Raw genomic sequence first — 22,348 nt, 5'->3', positions numbered from 1 at the left:
ACTCGCCACTGAAAAACAGAACTGAACAATTACATATTACTGCTTTTTGACGATGCTACGAAGCATCGTCTAAGTTATCATATCATGAAAAAAAAATTCCCAATGGCAACCTATGTAAAAGACCGAGCCAGTCCGATTGAGATAGCTCGATTTTTCTAATCGGCATACCTTGCTGATTATCATTGATAAAGGTATAGGAAGCTCAGCTTTAAATAGGACAGCATATTCTGGGAAAAGATTTAATAATAGTTTGAAAACGTTAACTTTAAATCAGTTTTATTCAATCCATTATATGTTTATAGATCAATGAAACAACTATGCATTTTCTGTATTGTATTTGACATTTGTCGTAATTCAGTTAATAAATTGCGAATTAAACGTGTATAATTAACTCTCAACGCGATCATGAGTGTAAAGAAAACGAATTATTTCGAACCTGCCATTTGTAAACGTTGTAGCGACTATGTTTTATAAACAGCATAATAGCCGTATCATATCTGTGATACTCGCTCTTCTGCGTGCTTTCTCATTTTGCATATTTAAACATAAATTACAGAGCCACATCACTGCACATACTATGTTTGACAATTCATTCGTTTGTTGGATATTGTTTGCTGTTTTAAACACATATTAGGTCATATCGCGGAGATTTAGTTAACCTTACCATGTGTTCATGGGCGAACTCACGTATTCAAGTGCTCTTACGACTATGTGCTCCTACCCACTTTCGATCGGGAATCATCATGAAATTATTTCCGTACTTAACGAACAAACATGCCTAAGCTTATTGAATAAGAGAAAAAGAACAATAATCAAAAGAGAAAAAAAAAGTATGTGTTCATGCACATGGGATTGTGAAATCACGTCCGTACACATAGCATCATTAACTTAGGAAAGTAAACAACGAACTATAAAGTTTGGTATGATATACATGTGAAATTAAAGAGCATGGTGTAGTTAAAGAGCATGTCAAGTTTTTAATGTATATGCTAAAGGTAATGTTATAACCCACACACGTTTAACTGTAACAGACAGTTTTTTAAGATAAGTAGTACAAAAAATACACGTCGAATACCTTTTTAAAGATATTTCTTGTTATATTTGATCGAGAATGTAACCCGCCTCCCAGTTTCGCTGAAAGGATCAAGTTCCCCTCGGGTAATACTTTCCCGTACCCTCAATTTTTTTTTCGTATCCTACATTTTTCGTACTCAATTTTTTTCGTACCCAATTTTTTTTTCGTACCCTAATTTTTTTCGTAACCAAATCTTTTTACGTACTTTATTATTATTTTTGGCATAATTTTTGTACCCAAAATTTTCGTACCCATTTTTTTCATACCCAAAATTTTCGTACCCACATACACAATTGTGGTGATGTAGATAAACTTAAATAGAAGCTTTTATATCAATCCTCTTCAAAAGCATCGTCGCACCAGTACTGTCAGTACTTTGATTAAAAAAGCAAACCATTGGCCTCGTCTTTTCTTGAATAACTGCAGATGTGTAAGCCAACTGACTGTAAAATTTCTCAGAATGGAAGAGAATTCATTAAGTAAACTTCTTCAACTGATTACATATTTCATTCAGAAGAAAATTACACACATGCGCCATCCATTATCACTATTGGAACGTCCTAAAACCACAGTCTGGAAACACGGAATATATTAGAGGAGTTCGTCCGTGCTCTTTCACCTCAATTATTGGCGGCGTAGTCATTGAAAATGTGACGCAATTATTGTCCGCTTGAACAAGTGTATCAAACTAATTTATGGTTACCTTATAAGGTCTACCAAGGTACCAGTGTATAATAAAACACTTTGTTTCGCATAATCGATTAATTATTTAATTATATATCAGAACAATATTGAAAAAAGTTATTAAATTTTAATTGAACCCTTGTCTGTAATGCATGAAATGCAAAACTGTATTTTAGGATAAAAACAAGCACGCTAAGTAGCAAGAGATTTCTCCTAAGACTGGTCTGTGTTAGCTTGTGTCAGATTAGCCTGTGTCGTCTTCGCATACTATTCAGGGACGACACTTTCTGCCTAGACTGTATGTTCGTTTAAAAGAGAATTATTTTATTCAAAAAAACTTCGATGAAAGCTGAACACGTCGTACCTTGCTAACTGCACAGGCTAATCTGGGAGGACACCTACACACATGCATTTAGTTCGCTTTACCCAGAACGCGGCTAAAATGAACGATTCAACAAATCATTTACAATGAAAGATTAGCAGTCAATTTGTATAAAAGACTTGAATGGAAAATACACACATCCAGACACATAATTAGGATGACTACATATGACATTTGTAAGAAAAAAAGAAGAAACTAAGAAATGGAACTAAGATGTTTAACCATACAGAGAGACGGAAATACCACAAAGGTTAATGCATTGTTCAGTTTGAAAGTTGGGAGGCAACAAGCATGACTCATTGCTTGATAGCATAAGTATTTTATAGAGAGTAGTAAATAGTTGTAGTTGTAGTTGTACATTTATATTTTGTAGCATGGTATGCCAGGTAAGTCTAAAAAATACCGAACCGACCAATTTACTAGTAGCAATGTTATGTTAACCATGAACTGTTCAGTTTAAGTATATCTTTATAACATAGTCATTCTTACTAAAGCAATAGAAAATTCCATTCTAGTCGAGTTCAGTAACCATGGAAAACTCCAGGTGAAATTATTTCATTAATTATTGTTGTTATAACTCAATGTATACCGTGTTCATATTTGTTCTATATTATAGCTCTATGAAAGGCCATATATTGCAGTGGATTTATTCATATTAAATGCATATGTGACAAAAAGCAAGTATCAAATTTATTAAATACTACATTAATGTAAAGGCGGTAATATGTACGTACTGATTCACCAACAACAATCTTCGACACATGTTGATATGGGTTGTCCCGTTTTCGGTGGGAAATGTGTTAAGATGTATTACAAATAACGAATTGATCACCTCAGTGGTGTGTCGCACAGTTCCATCAAACGTCATGAAACTGCATGTGTCGCATCAGCAGCCACACAATTTATGTATGAACGTGTGTTACCATAAACAATACAATGACTGCCTCAATACTTCTCGGACAGTCCTAGTACAATGTACATGCATTCGAGTGCTGTTCAAACGCAATTGCGTCGATTCTTATATCAGATACCGCGTCTATGAGCCAATAAATATATTAAAAATAACAATCACAAAAATGACATAAACAATATTTACGCGGCTATGAAACATTTATTAATTCACAGACTAAACAAGGTTCCTCGGGGCTTCTGCGAACGAAAAATGTAAGTATTATATATAAAAAAATGCATGGAATGCCAGCATGGCAATTTATTACTAATTAATTCAAGCAAACACTACCCCTCGTAAAGAAATTAGAATGAACATTAATGTACTGTTGTTTGTGATATTTCCTGTGCCAACGTAAAGTTATTTCAGAAGATTTGAATGGTTTTACGGGAGATTTAATAGTTAATATTTTTTCTGATTAATCTTGTGAATTGAATAAAAATCGTGTAATGTTATATCTTCACATTTGTGACAAATTCTAAGCACCAGATGCGAACAGCCAACAGTCAATTAGTCAATAGTCAGAGCGCTAGAATTTCCATTATAAAATAATTTAATTTCACCTTAAATCAGGTAATTTTCTATTTTCCGTTCTCTTTCTATGATTTAATGACATGAGCAGGTAGTAAATTGGTCTTTGCTACCGAGGCGATGTCGTAAAACACGCCTTATTGAGGCTGAGAGACCGTGGCCACACCCTCATTGGAAGTCAACCAATCAACAAACGATTTTTTCAACAAACAACGAATTAAGACATTTGTATTTGAGCGTTGAATGGTCTCCTTAACGTTATGTGGTTATATTTTGATAACGTTCACAACAGTTAAATGGTGTTGATGTACTTATATTACGTTTCAGTCAGGCTTTGAGTGAAAAATACCTTAGAACATATATAAGAACACATTATTATATATTATTTAATAGCTATCAAGTTAAAAAATTAACAAGTCATGTCTTTCTACGGAAACCAGTCGGCATTTTATCTTCTGTCCAACCAACTGGTGAGCATTGGAAGGACATACGGACCGGACCTCATCGTACCAAATATTTACCGTCATAGCGCCTTGGTACCGAATGCGATAGAATATCAACAGCAACAGCAACAGTTGGCGAGCCTTCAGTATCAGCATCAGAATCTGTTGTTAAAGCAACAACAACAGCCCACTGTCCTAAATCGCAACCCTGCTCATCATCAACATCATCGTAAAGGTCTCGTTCTGGATCGGGAATTGGATGAAGGTTCGTCGCAACGTCTCCTTGATAACGATGCCAAACCAACAACTTCTGATTCACACTCTGAAACCAGCAGCGAGACATCAGACGACAGCGAGGAATATGGGGAAAATACAGCATTAAATTTGCATTCAGAAATAAAATTCTCCATAGACAGAATCCTTTCAGGGGATGTCAAATGTACTCAGAGCTTCACGTGTAAATCGCGTGTGAAAACTGAACACGAAATTGATGACGAAAGATCGAACAAAGCAGATGCTGATGTAGATGAACAAGCAGGTGACGGATATCCTGAAACATCTAACGTCACGAGTTTTGAGTGGCTGCATTGTACACGATACCAGCCTCCGAAATTACAACGTACGTATTTTTGGTTAAAAATCTCTTATTCTGTAACAAAAATAATGTCCCTTGGCATTCACCATAATTATAATACACTCAAATGGTAAAGATGTATCATTTATTTGTAAGGACTTAAGCTTCGGAAGATAAAATAAAATTCCTTCGTATTTGTTTAAATAGTATGTTGGTATGAGCTGCTTCCTCTGTGTTAATGAATTAGTAAAATAATCATAGCTGACGTTATTTAAAAGCTAAAATTATTATTTTGTGTATACAGAAAACACATATGGCGTACGTTAACCATGTATTAACTCACATAAATTGAGTCGCGTTCTGAGAAAACTGGGCTTAATGCATGTGCGTAAAGTGTCTCCCAGATTAGCCTGTGCAGTCCGCAGGGACGACACTTTCCGCTTTTATGGTATTTTAAGTTTCAAGGAAGTCCCTCCTTACCGAAAATCAAGTTTAGGCGGAAAGTGTCGTCCCTGATGAGCTTGTGCGGACTGCACAGGCTAATCTGGGTCGACACTTTACGCACATGCATTATGCCCAGTTTTATCAGAACACGACACAATTATAGAACGCAATTTGATGATAATAAATTTTACTGGTTTCAGGAATATTTTATTCTAACGTTCTATATGCGTAAAGAATTAATTGGTTTGTATATTCTTATATTAATTGACATGTCATATTACTCATTTGTCGATTTCATGCTATACGTAAGTGATTGACTTTCTATTGTATGACACGCACCATGCGAAAATGGGTCTTATATCGCATGCGACCAGCGTTTACAGTCACGCAAGGCTTCGTGGTCTTATTTGCCGAATGGTAAGTCTGGAGATACGCTTTGCGCATATGGCATAAGACTCATTTTCGTATAACGCGAGTACTCGTGTTTGTTCTGTATGCAACAAAAAACACAATACAGAGACTCACGCCTGAAAACACGCATAATATTATTAAACGTTTAGAAATAATATCTAAACAAGATTCAAACATATTTCAAAATACGTATGTCTTTGTCGCAAGACTAAGAATTTTTCATAAACCGTAATTAAGACCTTAAATAGCATTACTTCAACGAAACTTGAATAAAATTAAAAAAACAAACAAGAAATGTTTTAGAAGGACGATCGGCGGTGAAATTAATACCAAGGGATGGTGTGCTTTAAAAAATACGTGAGTGCCGAGATACACGGTTACTTTGTGGACCTCGAGATATCTTATATAGAATTATTATTGCAACTAGTGATTTTGCGATAAGAACTGCAACATAGATGCAATTCCAATGCATAAGAGCCTTTATTTACTACTTGGAGAAAAATTCTTACAGCATTTTTTATTGAAAAATAGCAATTGGAGAAGTTAAAAGTAATGTGCAACTTTAACGAATTCTTAATAAAATGAAACAATAATTCCCATATGCATCAATATTAGAAATAAGGATATACCTATACACTTTTCTCTTTATTGAAACGCTTGGTAAAGGCATGTATACTAGCACAAGTGTAGCGCGCACTATTTGTTTAACTTTAAGCTAGTTATAACGTACAATACGAGTTTTACGACATCATATAATTAAAAAGCACAGTTGAACTTCATCAATTGTGCTTATAATACCTCGCGTAACGCGTAAAGACTTTACAGCATTTCCAAAACATTAAATGGGGTCAAAATAGTTAGTACTTGTAAAAATACAAAACAAGTTAAAACAACCCAAAGGCAAGATTGAGTGTGAGATCATCGTGCATGTTATTTTGTGATTGACTTGAGTCCATCGGACGACATCGTCAGTGTTAAAGTGATATTATGGGCATCTAGCATTTTATAGGTGTATATCGCAACCGTTGTTTATTTTTGGTGTTTTCACTTCATATACACTTATATTTGTTAATGCAGCATCAACATACTAAAACAATATCCCGGAAAGAGAAAAAAATGCATTTGAATATCAACCGTACTTTCGTTTGAAAACTGATCATGCATGTACGTTGTGAATCTAAATTTAGTTATAGTGCAGATTCGTTCATACGACACAACGACACGATTTTGTTTTACGGATCATTTCGGCTTAGAGGACTGGGTGAGTCACGTAAGATAATCGAATATAAAATATATTTTTATAAACATTTGATAGCAAGATGAGTTGCATGGAATTGGTCAGTAACCACATTTTAACTAAATCTTTTGACCTGTTAATTCTTTTCAGCTCAATTCAACAGTGAACAATGCCCATAATATCACTTAAAGCAGATTAGCTAGTTCGTTATAAGAACGCTCAGTTCATTGTCACGATAACATAAAATGAGAAAAATAGGTTCGGGTCAACAGAGTTCTAGACATCCTATTACCTTATTGCAACCGCAAATGTTTAAATTGATATTCAACTAATCTGAAGCCGTTATTGATATACGTTAAACAGTGGTAGTAAGTTTGCATTCCCTAAATGTACATTTTTTTTTCAAAATCGATTTGCGTTCAATATTCCCGCTTGGTAAATTATCGCAAGAAACCCATGTCAAAAGTGAGAAATATACTCCATATGGAAGAATGAGTATTAATCAATATTAAGGTGAGTGCATTTTCCATTCTTTGTATCGTTTCCACCTTAACGAACATTTTACCCAAAGAAGTAAATGTAAAGCTTCATTGTTTCAACCTCTCTTGGATGTAATACATAGATGGTGTGTTTCAAATATATTTATTTACAGGTTATTCATTGGTAATCAAAATGTGTACCCCAATAGTTGTAAATTTAAAAAGTATTTAAAAAAAACTTGAGAAATTATGTATATTAACCAATAAGGATTTAAAGCGATTTTAGGAGTGTATATGGCTATTGTAGGGTTTGGCGAAAAAATATTTTTGCGATTAAACATATCAAATTTCATAAATTTCGTTCATGAATTTTGTAAGAAAGCAAGCCTAATCCGAATTTCAAAGACAGGTATATTAACAAATAGTTGAAATCGAAAAGTAAATGTCTATCGTTTTTTATCAGGTGTTTTTTAAAAGACAAAACACTACAAGTTTTACAAAATCATGCTGATAAATTCTAAAATACGAATTTGTCGCATATTTTCTAACCTGCCGTTCTTCCTTTCGCAAAAATAACGTCATGCGACTGGTAAGTCGTCCTAAAATTATATTTAACTGTGACAATGCTTCGTGGTGTATGAGTAACGCAATTAATGCGATTGGAAGACAAGCATGTATGTATTGTATCAAAATATTTATACATTTTAAGTTAATAATTTTAGACAAAATTTGAGGATTGCAGCTCCTTAAACCCGATGTAACAATGCTTTGCAAGGACTAAGGCTTTAACCCTAGATGTGTTCATTATTGTTATGTACACGTGTGTCTTATCTAGCACATTTGGTTTGAGCCACATTGTTTGGCGACGTGTTCCTTGCAATAAATAAACCACTGACTGTTATACATGTAATAACGTTTCTCTCCCGCAGCTGAAGTTTCGCTTTGTTTATATTTCTTTAATTTCTGTTTTTTCTCGACAGAATCAACTCCCAAAAAAGTTCAATGATATTTCCGGTGCAAGCATGTTTTCCAAATTCATTTAGCGTAAAAGTCATCCATTTACAAAATAAAACTTAATTAAAAATATTCTTATTTGCACATCAATCGTCGGAAAACTTGATGCATGGCGTGAAACTTGAGTTTTATTAGTTATCAATGCTACTGTGTATTGATTTGTACAATTTTACATTAGTGGTGTACGTGTTGTTGTTTTTCTTGAATGTACGTTTTAATTGAATGTAAATGCTTAATTTATTCGTATAAAATTAATGGTCATTTACACAACTAATCACACAGAAATAAAGCAATTTTTATAATTTAGTATGCAGTCTTACTTCACAAATACATTGATGTTTTGCTGTTTGCTTTTAGTTGTGTTTGATCGGTTTTGGCAAAACTCTGAGTCCCGTTTAGAACGTCTAAACAAGCGCCCATGTAAATACACGCACATTCATAGAATATGTATAATAGTAGGTGTGTAAGGTCCATAACATCATCCGTAACCCGTCTTCTACTGTTAAGAGAAAAACAATAATCGCTGGACGTTACTTTTATATTTCAATGTGCCTCCAGGCTCACGGAAGAAAGATGGCGGCCGGAAGCGGAAGCTGGGACGCAACCCGCGCGTGCCCTTCACGCAGCACCAGGTGACGGAGCTGGAACGCAAGTTCCGGCGAACACACTACCTGAGCGGCCTCGATGTAGCAGAGCTCTCTACGTCACTCAGCCTCACGGAGACCCGGGTAGGTCTTACTGGCATCCCTCTCCTATTTTATATCAATATGATTTAATTAACTTAGTTTTTATTTATTTATTACTTATAACAAACATAATTTTCTTATATAGTCTATAATCAAAATAACAGCCCTATATTAGCCTAGCTTATTAATATTTAACCATATGTTTCAGGGGGTTGCAAGCTCTGTGGGTTATCTAACTAATGCGTATGCATTATGAAATTTATCTGCAAGTATAAATTATGACATATTAATATTTCTAAAAATTTCTTGAGTTTTTATTAACCGATATACTTGTGTCAGTTTTGGTCACTTTAATGTCAGATCGTGTTTCTATAGATTATAACTGACAAATAACGCTATCGATAATTAAACAAAATACAGGATAAATAAAACGATATTAAAATTGGTTCACTTGATTATAATCGCGCTTCTTATATGGTTATTGTTAGGAAGTTCATAGAAAATAGCTCCATCAGGTATGGTTATTGTAAGGTAAATTATAGATAATAGTTCAATCAGGCGCATTTGAGGTAAAAATACAGTGTTTTACACAACATTCCCCGCAAAACTGGATTATTAAAGACAGACAATTTATTTGCGACGAAACTGTATGATTAAAGACAGTCAAAGTATTTGCGAACACGTGGAAATAAGTACATTGTTCATATATCATAAGTCTGACGATTTTATATAATAAAACAACGTTTCGTTTTGGCGTACACGATTAATTAGTTTCTTAAAAGTAACAAATACCGGTACTATTAAGTATTAACAATAATGACTTATCATAAATAAAAATCCATCTGTGGCATGTTTAAAAGTCGTGTTTTCCACTAATTATAACCTGTGTGACACCCCCATTATGATTATACTGTCGAGATCGTTACAACGCACATATTATTCGTCTTTAAATTTTACTTTTCAAAGTAGCGCATATATTATATGTGGGTCATATTTGTTTATTTTGGTAGATATCTGTAGTTTGTTCGAAAAAATAAGGAAATGATATCTAAAGAAACGGTGTAAATAAGGTTTATGTAACTCGGACAGTCGGTATCCAGATAGATAAGTTAGAGGAATTCAATTTATACAATTTCCAACGCGGAAATGTGGTCTTGAAAAGTGCGATTGGAAGCTTCAATGTGTAGGATTACCAAAATTACCGAAATCCCTTTTAAAGATTTTTTCAGAAACTAAAAATTCATATAAGCGATTATTAAGTATTAATTATATCACGTGTATATGTACACTAATAGGGAATATTGGTATTTGCGTAACTTAACGAAATCAACGTTATTAATCGCGTTTCATGTCAGAAACAATGGAAAACTTTTTAATGTTATTTTTTTTTAATAGAAACGTATCGATGCCGAAGTATTGTTGTTCTGCACGTTCAATTACAATGATTGATAAATGTCCCATAAGCAATGGTTAATATTATTGATATCACTTTTATCAAAAGTTTACATGTATTCTATAGGTCTTTGCTTTAATACGTAATGACATGGTGAATATCGGTACCCGTTTGGCGTCAGTTAGCGTGTTAAACCACGGACTCACGGACTCTAGATCAATATACGCTACATGATGAATATCGGTACCCGCTCGGCGTCAGTTAGCGTGTTAAACCACGGACTCACGGACTCGAGATCAATATACGCTCCGTGTGTTAAACATAAGCGAAATTCCAGTTATAAAGCGCTATTCGTGTCAAATACTTGTGGGCGAAATATTTTGTTAGTATTTTTGTAAATACCAGTGTAGACGTGTTAATGTATTACTAATACCACTATTACACGTAATAACAGGTTAGAATTCGGTAAGCGCGCACGCGTTTGGGAGCGTGTTTAAAGCACCGAAATACCTGTTTCACATAGCTAATGTTCATTATAAACTAATTTGTTTTTGCATTTAATAAATATATGACACAAACGCCTTTTACAAGTGTTATATGGGGTAAAAAAAGTCCATTAAAATCCTCCGGATTATCGCGTAATCTGTAGGCAATCTATAGGCAAAAGAGCCACTTTGGTTTTAGCTTGTCTAGGTTTTCTAACCGCTTAGCCACGTGACTAAGTGGGCGGAGCGATCATCGTCCAGGCGAGATGTCTATCCTTTTAATTTACCGTGTTAATGGAGGGAATTAAAAAAGATATAACTGTGAAAAAGAAAAGAAAACAAATTCAATTATGTTCACTGTTATTATTATTATCAGTGTGTGGAACAGGTCGTTAATAAATTAATATCAAATTGTTATCAATATTTCATTCTTAATGATAGAAAAGCATAACATAAACAGAATGAATCGGTAATAGGAAAACAAACATGAAAATTATTATTCATAATATAACGGTTCGTTTTGTGTTATACTATTGTCCGGAAATGTTCTAAAATGTTAAGTAAAAAAACGGAGCCCACTCCTGGAAACAATTAATTGCGTTCTTATTTGCGATCTTGACGTATGTCCTATTACAATACTTTCATCGTGTCATATTGGGCTTAAGATTATAACAGCTCTGTTAATTGAACTCATATTTTAACGGACTTTATCAAAAACTTTAATATGATTTAAGAGTTATATATTAACACTATTTAAATAACTTCATTTTGTCTCAATGGAAGTATTGCATGTATAAACTATGTTGTCTTTAAATAAAGAAAAATTCCACAAGTATATTGATTGTTCGTATAATCTTGAATGAAAATACACGATGGTCAATTGGAAACTATTTTGCTGTGTGTTTGTTTCGGTGCTAAACTGAAAATTTCGCTTCTCGGTGGAAAATCGTTTCCTTCATCATTAGAAGACAGTCATTACATCAAACCATACAGTTGATTTAACCCTTTGCATGCTGGGAAATTTGTCGTCTGCAAAAATTTTGTCTGCTGAATTTCTAAAATTAGCATCGTCTTCGATTTTGTTTCAAAGAATACTATCAGAATAGCAACCAGTTTGGATTCTGATGGGACGCCACGTTCTGTGGCGTCTCATCTGGATCTAAACTGATTGCACAGGCCTTCCAAATTTGGTTCCAGCACTGAAAGAGTTAATAACAACGCTGGTGACGTAGTTAGACTGATTAGTGACAGATAAATTTGCATTTTAATGCATGTACATAATGCAGTTATACGCAAGATTTAGTAACATAGTGCTGCAATACTCCCTGATGTCGTACTATACGTTCATGGAAAGTGAACAATTTTAAATACATGTAACATGAAGTAGATAACTGTTTGTGTGTTTAAAGTAGGTCACGCCATTCAGTATCTCGAAATACATCAACATGAGATAGTTATTGCTTCCGTCAACAGTTTTAAAACCATTTACCGAAAAGTCCTTATCAATTGCTCTAAAAATAACAAAATAGTATGCTTTAAAAATATTAAGTGTTTGACTCAATATGGAACGTAAATGCTATTTTCAACATACTGGTTAATGGGAGCATTTGAACAGCAAAGGTTCGTTGGAAAATGTTGAAGAAAACTGCCGTTGAGAAAGGATTGAACTATCGGGTTACAATTTGTTTGCCAAGAAATAAGCCCCATCTGCATTCCCACTCGCTATAAGATTGCCAATAAGTTTTATTGACAATTAATTGTAACAGCAAAATAGTTAAAGTGATATGAAGCTTTATTGGATGCCATCTCTATTCAAATATAGAATATTTTTTTTCGTAAGATGAGCATATTTCATTAAATGCCAAGCTGCAATAATATTATATTTTGAGGAAATAAAATGTAAATGGAAAGCAATAGCCTAGTTTAGTGTCAGAGGTGTATGTACTATTTGATAAAGAAATGTTCATTTATCAATACCCCGTTAAGGTATGAGTTTTTATTAAAAACAATATGCATTTACTACTCTTTTCTATGTGTTTATGAGAAACTATTGACATAATACTGACAATTTATAATTTATAAGTACATTGTTCATACATCATAAGTCTGACGATTTTATATAATAAAACAACGTTTCGTTTTGGCGTACAAGATTAATTAGTTTCTTAAAAGTAACAAATACCGGTACTAGTAAGTATTAACAATAATGACTTATCATAAATAAAAATCCATCTGTGGCATGTTTAAAAGTCGTGTTTTCCACTAATTATAACATGTGTGACACCCCCATTATGATTATACTTTCGAGATCGTTACAACGAACATATTATTCGTCTTTAAATTTTACTTTTCAAAGTAGCGCATATATTATAAGTGGGTAATAATTATTCATTTTGGTAGATATCTGTAGTTTGTTCGAAAAAAATAAGGAAATGAAATATAAAGAACGGTGTAAATAAGGTTTATGTAACTCGGACAGTCGGTATCCAGATAGATAAGTTAGAGGAATTCAATTTATACAATTTCCAACGCGGAAATGTGGTCTTGAAAAGTGCGATTGGAAGCTTCAATGTGTAGGATTACCAAAATTACCAAAATCCCTTTTAAAGATTTTTTTTTCAGAAACTGAAAATTCATATAAGCGATTATTAAGTATTAATTATATCACGTGTATATGTACACTAATAGGGAATATTGGTATTTTCGTAACTTAACGAAATCAACGTTATTAATCGCGTTTCATGTCAGAAACAATTGAAAACTTTTTTATGTTACTTTTTTTTAATAGAAACGTATCGATGCCGAAGTTTTGTTGTTCTGCACGTTAAATTATAATGATTTATAAATGTCCCATAAGCAATGTTTAATATTATTGATATCACTTTTATCAAAAGTTTACATGTATTCTATATGTCTTTGCTTTTATACTTAATGACATGGTGAATATCGGTACCCGCTCGGCGTCAGTAAGCGTGTTACACCACGGACTCACGGTCTCTAGATCAATATACGCTCCGTGTGTTAAACATAAGCGAAATTCCAGTTATAAAGCACTATTCGTGTCAAATACATGTGGGCGAAATGTTTTGTTAGTATTTTTGTAAATACCAGTGTAGAGGTGTTAATGTATTACTTATACCACTAATACACGTCATAACAGGTTATAATTCGGTAAGCGCGCACGCGTTTGGGAGCGTGTTTAAAGCACCGAAATACCTGTTTCACATAGCTAATGTTCATTATAAACTTCTTTTTTTTCATTTGCATAATAAATATATGACACAAACGCCTTACAAGTGTTATATGGGGTGAAAAAGTACATTAAAATCCTCCGGAATATCGCGTAATCTGTAGGCAATCTATAGGCAAAATGCCACTTTGGTTTTATCTTGTCTAGGTTTTCTAACCGCTTAGCCACGTGACTAAGTGGGCGGAGCGATCATCGTCACGGCAAGATGTCTATCCTTTTAATTTACTGGGTTAATGGAGGGAATAAAAAGATATAACTGTGAAAAAGAAAAGAAAACAAATTTAATTATGTTCACTGTTATTATTATTTTCAGTGTGCGGAACAGTTCGTTAATAAATTAATATCAAATTGTTATCAATATTTCATTCTTAATGATAGAAAAGCATAACATAAACAGAATGAATCGGTAATTGGAAAACAAACATGAAAATTATTATAACGGTTCGTTTTGTGTTGTACTATTGTCCGGAAATGTTCTAAAATGTTAAGTAAAGAAAAACCGGAGCCCACTCCTGGAAACAATTAATTGCGTTCTTATTTGCGATCTTGACGTATGTCCTATTACAATTCTTTCATCGTGTCATATTGGGCTTAAGATTATAACAGCTCTGTTAATTGAACTCATATTTTAACGGACTTTATCAAAAACTTTAATATGATTTACGAGTTATATATTAACACTATTTAAAACACTTCATTTTGTCTCAATGGAAGTATTGCATGTATAAACTATGTAGTCTTTAAATAAAGAAAAATTCCACAAGTATATTGATTGTTCGTATAATGTTGAATGAAAATACACGATGGTCAATTGGAAACTATTTTGCTGTGTGTTTGTTTCGGTGATAAACTGAAAATTTCGCTTCTCGGTGGAAAATCGTTTCCTTCATCATTAGCAGACAGTCATTACATCAAACTATACAGTTGATTTAACCCTTTGCATGCTGGGAAATTTGTCGTCTGCAAAAATTGTGTCTGGTGAATTTCTAAAATTAGCATTTTCTTCGATTTTGTTTAAAAGAATACTATCAGAATAGCAACCAGTTTGGATCCTGATGGGACGCCACGTTCTGTGGCGTCTCATCTGGATCTAAACTGATTGCACAGGCCTTCCAAATTCGGTTCCAACACTGACAGAGTTAATAACAACGCTGGTGACGTAGTTAGACTGATAAGTGACAGATAAATTTGCATTTTAATGCATGTACATAATGCAGTTATACGCAAGATTTAGTAACACTGTGCTGCAATACTCTCTGCTGTCGTACTATACGTTCATGGAAAGTGAACAATTTTAAATACATGTAACATGAAGTATATAACTGTTTGTGTGTTTAAAGTAGGTCACGCCATTCAGTATCTCGAAATACATCAACATGAGATAGTTATTGCTTCCGTCAACAGTTTTAAAACCATTTACCGAAAAGTCCTTATCAATTGCTCTAAAAATAACAAAATAGTATGCTTTAAAAATATTAAGTGTTTGACTCAATATGGAACGTGAATGCTATTTTCACCCTACTGGTTAATGGGAGCATTTGAACAGCAAAGGTTCGCTGGAAAATGTTGAAGAAAACTGCCGTTGAGAAAGGATTGAACTATCGGGTTACAATTTGTTTGCCAAGAAATAAGCCCCATCTGCATTCCCTCTCGCTATAAGATTGCCAATAAGTTTTATTGACAATTAATTGTAACAGCAAAATAGTAAAAGTGATATGAAGCTTTATTGGATGCCATCTCCATTCAAATATAGATTTTTTTCGTAAGATGAGCATATTTCATTAAATGCCAAGCTTCAATAATATTATATTTTGAGGAAATAAAATGGAAATGGAAAGCAATAGCCTAGTTTAGTGTCAGAGGTGTATGTACTATTTGATAAAGAAATGTTCATTTATCAATACCCCGTTAAGGTATGAGTTTTTATTAAAAACAATATGCATTTACTACTCTTTTCTATGTGTTTATGAGAAACTATTGACATAATACTGACAATTTATATCAAGATGCGGGGTTAGTTTTATATAGAACAAAATGAATTGACTGTAGTACATTTAGGACATTATAATAATCTATATGACAATAAACTTGTCAGTGGACGATGGATATGAAATGCGATAGCAAAACATGAATACTCCTTTCCATAGGTTATTAGACAACACAATAAGATAGAGCTTTATAATTTCGATTCCAATGTTCAACACGACCTTTTATATATTTTATTAAAGACGTAAACACTATATTTGATCGCAGTATTTCGCCAATTGTATCACATTTTATTTATACTGCTGTAAAATGTATATACCCGCTGACACATTTTCGACAGAATCTAACACGACACGTGGATGATTAATTATATACTTATATAAAGAATGTAATTAATTATTATACCTATTCTGCACACACTAAAAACGACATTATTTCGGAAAGTAAAGGCGCTTAAACGCATAAATAATTGAACTTCAAACTAGCCGTGTGTTCGACTTGAACATTTTGTCAACTAGATTTTAGAATTATTTATTATAACTTCGTAGATTTAATAAGTCTGTTTAATGTATACTGTGTCTATCATATATACAGACGTGTCTATATGTGAGATGCGTTATGTATTATATAAAGATACAATACGAACTCAGAGTGTAGGCCAACCCGAACTCTTTCCTAATTGTAGTTAAACAATAAATGTTACATTGAAATACACACGATACCATCATTTTCACATTAAGTCGTGAGTAGCTTTCCAGAAAATATGAGACCTTATAACATGAAATTAGCCATAATTTCTTATTCTTTATTCTTTGCTTCTAAAGTGGATGAGAACCCGTTTTATGTATGGCTGCGTGTTCCATTCATTACTTGACAGTGAAACGCTTTGAAGATCCAGATTCAAACATTAAGCTTTAGAACCGTCTCAGTTTGCCATCGAATACCTTTGAAATTATTGCTCTGGTTAAAATGATGATTACACATTCCGAACGATTTGTCTAATTTCAGCAGAATTGTATGATATACAAATGCAGAAGGTGTCAGATTTTATATTTCTTAACAGTTTGTCTTTACGCTAATTTAATAGTGTGGAAAAGCTCATTTAAGACTGGATTTTAACGTTTTAATTCTTCTTCGCCATCCAGAAACGGTTATTATTAAGAAATTAAGAAGAGTCGACTGCTGTGGGCAATGCGCGCCCACTATCGAGTGACTACACTACAGTGGGCTTTCAGGGGGAGATGGCTTATTAAGGATAATTAAAGGGCGGGGCTAAATCCCCGAGGGAGAGTCGTTTAGTAGCAAGATGAAACCTCGGCACAGAAGGGAAGTGTCAAAATATTGTCGCAGTCGCTGCATCCAGGAATAATAGCAGATAACAACTAGTGGTATCAACAAATTAACGCATATAAAACACCAGGTCGTCTTAAGGATGAACTTTTGCTGTTGTGTTTCTTCTGTCGTTTCATGCTCAAAATGCACAAAGCAATCATTTGTGAAATCATTAACGATATCTAACTTGAATGAAATATGTATAACAACATGTGTATGCATATGGTAATATGCATGCGATTTGTATAGCTTACATATGAGTCGTATACGTTGGTCGCAATTAATAAATTAATTGCTTTATTTTCTCCTTTTCGGTACTCCTTTATTAATGCATTTTTTTGAAACCACGACCGCGCAATCGCAAAAAAAAAACATTTTAAAATCCACGTTTATTTAGAATAGGGAAACATAGAGAAACAGAAAACAAGCGGTTGCAGTGGCAAAGTCTACATTTTCTTATATGTACAAGTAAATATTGTAAATGTCATTGGGGATACAAGGCGGGAACACAAACATAACAGTTAACATATTAATATAACCGGTTCATTAGATTGTGCAACTGGATAACTTTAAAATGTGTAAGTACCCTTTAAAAAAATTCATAGTTTTCAATGATGTTCTCACTTAAAAGACGACAGTTTCTAAAAGGTTTTAATGGATGTTACATAAGCGGCCAAACAATATGAGTATGCAAAAATGCATCATCAATAATAAATCTAATTTAATATATGTGCATATGTATGTTTAAGTATTTAATGATCCTGCATAAAATCATATGGATAAAAAAATCTAATTATACATGACTATTTATTTATTTCATAGTAAAAACACTCTTTTATTAATATTTCGCCCAAACGGGCTTTATCAAAGTTTACAAATACGAATTCACTACATAGTTATAACTGTTGTATACACCAATCATTGATAAACTTTGATAAAGCCCGTTTGGGCGAAATATTAATAAAAGAGTGTTTTTACTATGAAATATGTATATCTTTATCCCTACTGGATATAAAACTGAGTATTTATTTATTTATCTATTTATTAGCATTCGTGTCGTATCGCTTACAATAATCTTATAATTCAACAATTGAACAGTTAACTTTATATTCCCGCTTCGTTTTATGAGCAAAATACAGCTAGGAACACGATACGAATCGAGATATAATGATAAGTTCAACTAAACAACAAAACAATATTGCATACACACATATGCGTTAGATATATTTGCAGCACTAAATCGTGTTTTTTTTATATTTTATTTAATAGTGCCATTAATATTTATAAGTATAACATTTAGTACTACTTTATATGATTTGATGACTTAAATTACTTTACGAGGTCATAAATTGTGTAATAACACATGTAAGTGTTCGTTACTTTTATAACTTGATTGATTCCCGTCATCGGTGTGACATTTTGTTATTAGTATGCGACAGTGTCAGTTGACAGTATGTCGTGCGCTGAAGATGAAAATAGACGATTTAGTTCTTAAAAAAGGCATTATTAAAAAAATATAATAACTTGACAATTTAATCGTGTACTGTAAAGCATCGTTGCATAAGGTTAAACGGTAAACCCTATTCATTACAACGTGTAATGTATCAAAACTCAAAAGGTAAACATGGGGCACATATGCCTTTTGTTTGTGCCGTCTAAGCTAAGCACAGCACAAACATAATAACGTCAGTAAAACATAAGACCTTACGATGAACACTGTTTATAAAAAAAAACTTTGGTGATGGAAGAAATCTTAACGTGTGCTATTGTCGGCATAATTATTATTTTCGATTTTGCTCTAATAATAATACTAATTATTATTATTATTATTATTATTATTATTATTATTATTATTATTATTATTATTATTATTATTAGACGAGACCTATTATGTTTACATTAGTAGAGTGCGTTACCGTGCCTACCATGATTATTTTCTTTATATAGCTGAACAGTAAACTTGATAATTAAAACAAATCATATACTTACTCGGTGACTTTTCAACAAAAACAAATTAATCATCATTACAATTCCAGCAATGGTGCATATCAAACGCATTTGATTGAAAGTGCACAATTGATAAATCGAATACACACATTTTTGTTACTGATTATTCATAATGACATAAATAAAAAAAGTGCGATTAACCGTTATCACTTTTGGTAGGATAAGTTTTTGTAATTACATTGTATGAGTATTTATTTTATTATCCAAAAAAATCATACTTTTGTGTTGTTGTTTTTTTCAACACATTCTAGTTCGTGATCATTGCATCTACATACAATATGAATCGTGACAATATTGTTTTGCAATCAGACATAAGAAAAAGGCATCAAAAATACATGTAATGCATCAAACACATATCATAAGTTATTCGTAGTAGTATTCATCGATGACTAAGCGTAAAGGTTAGTAAAGTATCTATTTAACATTACAATTACATGTAGTAGTTTAGTGTTGAAAATACAATAGTAACAGTATTGTTTTGCAATTAAACATAAGAAAGTGGCACCAAAAATACATGTTATGCATCAAACACATATCATAAGTTATTCGTAGTAGTATTCATCGATGACTAAGCGTAAAGGTTAGTAAAGTATCTAGTAAAGATTACAATTACGTGTAGTGGTTAAGTGTTGAGAATACATATACAAAATATGTAAGAATTGAAGAAAAAAACATCAAGTTAGTATAGACTGAGTAAAATGTGTACATTTTAATAACAGATAAGAAGTGCATAAGGACATATTAATATGTGCATATCGCTATATTTTATAACGTAGATATTAAATTTTATGTGGGTAACGGTACGCTTTAGTTAGTATTTGAACAAAGTACTTAAAAATATTATTATTATTATTATTATTATTATTATTATTATTATTATTATTACTATTATTATTATTATTTTACTTATTATTATTATACTTATTATTATTATTATTATTATTATTATTATTATTATTATTATTATTATTATTATTATTATTATTATTCTTATTATTATTATTATTATTTTGATTTTTATCATCATCATCATTATCATTATTATTATTATTATTTCCAGGTCAAAATATGGTTCCAGAACAGACGAGCGCGCGAGCGGCGCAGCGGTCACAAAAAGGAGAGCAGTGCAGAGAGTGACAGAGACGCCGCGGTTCCTACGTCCGGTACTCTCGCTCTGGTCCCCGGCTGTCGAGCGGGAAATTCCGCTGCGTACGGAGGAATGGGAGAGATGTTTCCACATAGGCACTCGGCGTTCAACACTTGAAGTAGAATGTTAAAAATGCTGTTGTAGTTTTTCGTCAAGACGGACTTTTTAAATAGAAAAAATAATATGTTGTTGTTGTTCATTCGTCGAGCAGGACTTTTCAAATAGAAAAAAGTGTTTCGGTGAAGTATTTGCTATTCCAAAAGCATAACATAATGTTCGTGATTAATGTGGTAAATCTTCTTATATACATATTGGGTAATGGCTATGTAACATGTATGTGTGTGTAAGGTATGGTGCAGTTTGCATTGGGTTATGATAAATAAATCGTATACTAATATACTATAGCTCTTATTGTTCCTCAAGTCCTAAAACAAATACAATGTAGTTTCATGTAAGCCGATGTCCTCTGCATGGTTGTCACCATAAAACATTATAGTAGTTCATATGTTTGTTTGCTGTATCTATGATTTTGGCGTGTTTATATTTTTAAGATCATTTACTTCAACCTTCTAGATCAGTGAATATTTGCAAAGCAATTAAAATACCATTAATGCAAATAAATAATTAAAAAATCGTTCGTTGCCGCGACTGTCGCGCAAACAATCGTGCGTCGCCTCGACTATCGCTTAAAATATCGTGCGCCGCCGCGACTGTCGCGAAAAATATCTTGTATCGCTTCGTGTGTCGTGTCTCGCGTTTAAAGGGCGACACTAGACACACGAAGCGATACACGATATTTTGCGCGACAGTCGCGGCTACGCATGATATTTTATTATTCACATATCGCACATATTATCCGAATCTCGTGTATCGCGGTCTTATTTCAGACCGCGACACTAGACACGCGAAGCGATACACGCCATTGATGAAAGAAGGGCGAGATTATAGATGACACTATCCGGATTCCGTAATAGACACAGTTTTGCGTTTAATATGAAAAAAAAACCTTCCGAAATAGTAGTGTCACGATAAAAAGAAAATCGTTTAATTATCTAACCACAAATGTTTGCCGTACTCACATCAGCACGTCTTGGAATAGTTCCTGAACGCCTGGATAGGCGACCCTTATTTACCTTTTTGCTATATTTGCTATTTTAAATTCAATTTTGTATCGAAAAGAAGTGTGCTAAATGTGCCATTTGCAATTCGCAATAAGATTTTTGAAGGACCCGAGTCATGCGAAAATGGGTCTAATACCATATGCGCCCATCATATCTATAATATGACGTTCGATAAATTGAATGACAAATATCACTACCTATTATAATACACATTATTGACGTGCTTGCTCCGTAAGATACAAATAAAATCATGATTATTTCGTTTTCCTTCTATCACTTTTTAATCCCGACGTCTACGATCTTGAAACAAAAAACAGAGGGAAGCGAAAATTCTATAGAACTGATGGGCGTAATCATTTATTTTTAAAAGAAATATAAATTTAAAGAAACCACTAGTAACCACAAGTTACCAGAGGAAAATATCCGCTACTCCTCACAAAATAAGAAGGCATGAAAGGCCCAAAGTCGCTCACCTGAGATTCAAAGGAACTGACCTGTTCTGTGCAGCCCAATATGTAAGTTGAACAAAATGTTATTTCCAACTTTCATGACTAGTGAACACCCTGGCAGCCACGTTTTTCAACAGACCAGAACCATTTTCATACACATCCAAGATATCTTTAAACAAATATTCTGACACAATTTCATGAAGATTCATAAGTCCATATAAGGAACAAGAGGGCCTAAAAGGCCCAACGTCGCTCACCTAAGATAAAAA

General features: G+C 33.1%; 1 protein-coding gene across 1 annotated transcript; it reads left to right on the top strand.

Annotated features, from left to right (window-relative positions):
- Window positions 1-4,040: 4,040 nt before the first annotated feature.
- Window positions 4,041-20,691, top strand: LOC127859786 (homeobox protein MSH-B-like). The gene is made up of 3 exons (XM_052397292.1): window positions 4,041-4,683; window positions 8,782-8,951; window positions 20,423-20,691. The coding sequence occupies exons 1-3, from the start codon at window positions 4,041-4,043 to the stop codon at window positions 20,624-20,626; spliced, it is 1,017 nt and encodes a 338-aa protein (XP_052253252.1). The 3' UTR covers window positions 20,627-20,691.
- Window positions 20,692-22,348: the final 1,657 nt, after the last annotated feature.

This window comes from Dreissena polymorpha, chromosome 15 (genome assembly GCF_020536995.1).
Source record: "Dreissena polymorpha isolate Duluth1 chromosome 15, UMN_Dpol_1.0, whole genome shotgun sequence".
Classification (NCBI taxonomy): Eukaryota; Metazoa; Mollusca; class Bivalvia; order Myida; family Dreissenidae; genus Dreissena; species Dreissena polymorpha.
The sequence above is the reverse complement of the archived record's forward strand: the minus strand, read 5'-3'. Positions and strand labels throughout refer to the sequence as shown.

Bases quoted from the DNA above. Each gene is read 5' to 3' on its own strand.
- LOC127859786 (XM_052397292.1), top strand. From the start codon at position 4,041: ATGTCTTTCTACGGAAACCAGTCGGCATTTTATCTTCTGTCCAACCAA. The intron at 4,684-8,781 runs GTACGTATTTTT...ATGTGCCTCCAG, and splicing joins CCAGCCTCCGAAATTACAAC to GCTCACGGAAGAAAGATGGC. The intron at 8,952-20,422 runs GTAGGTCTTACT...TATTATTTCCAG, and splicing joins TCAGCCTCACGGAGACCCGG to GTCAAAATATGGTTCCAGAA.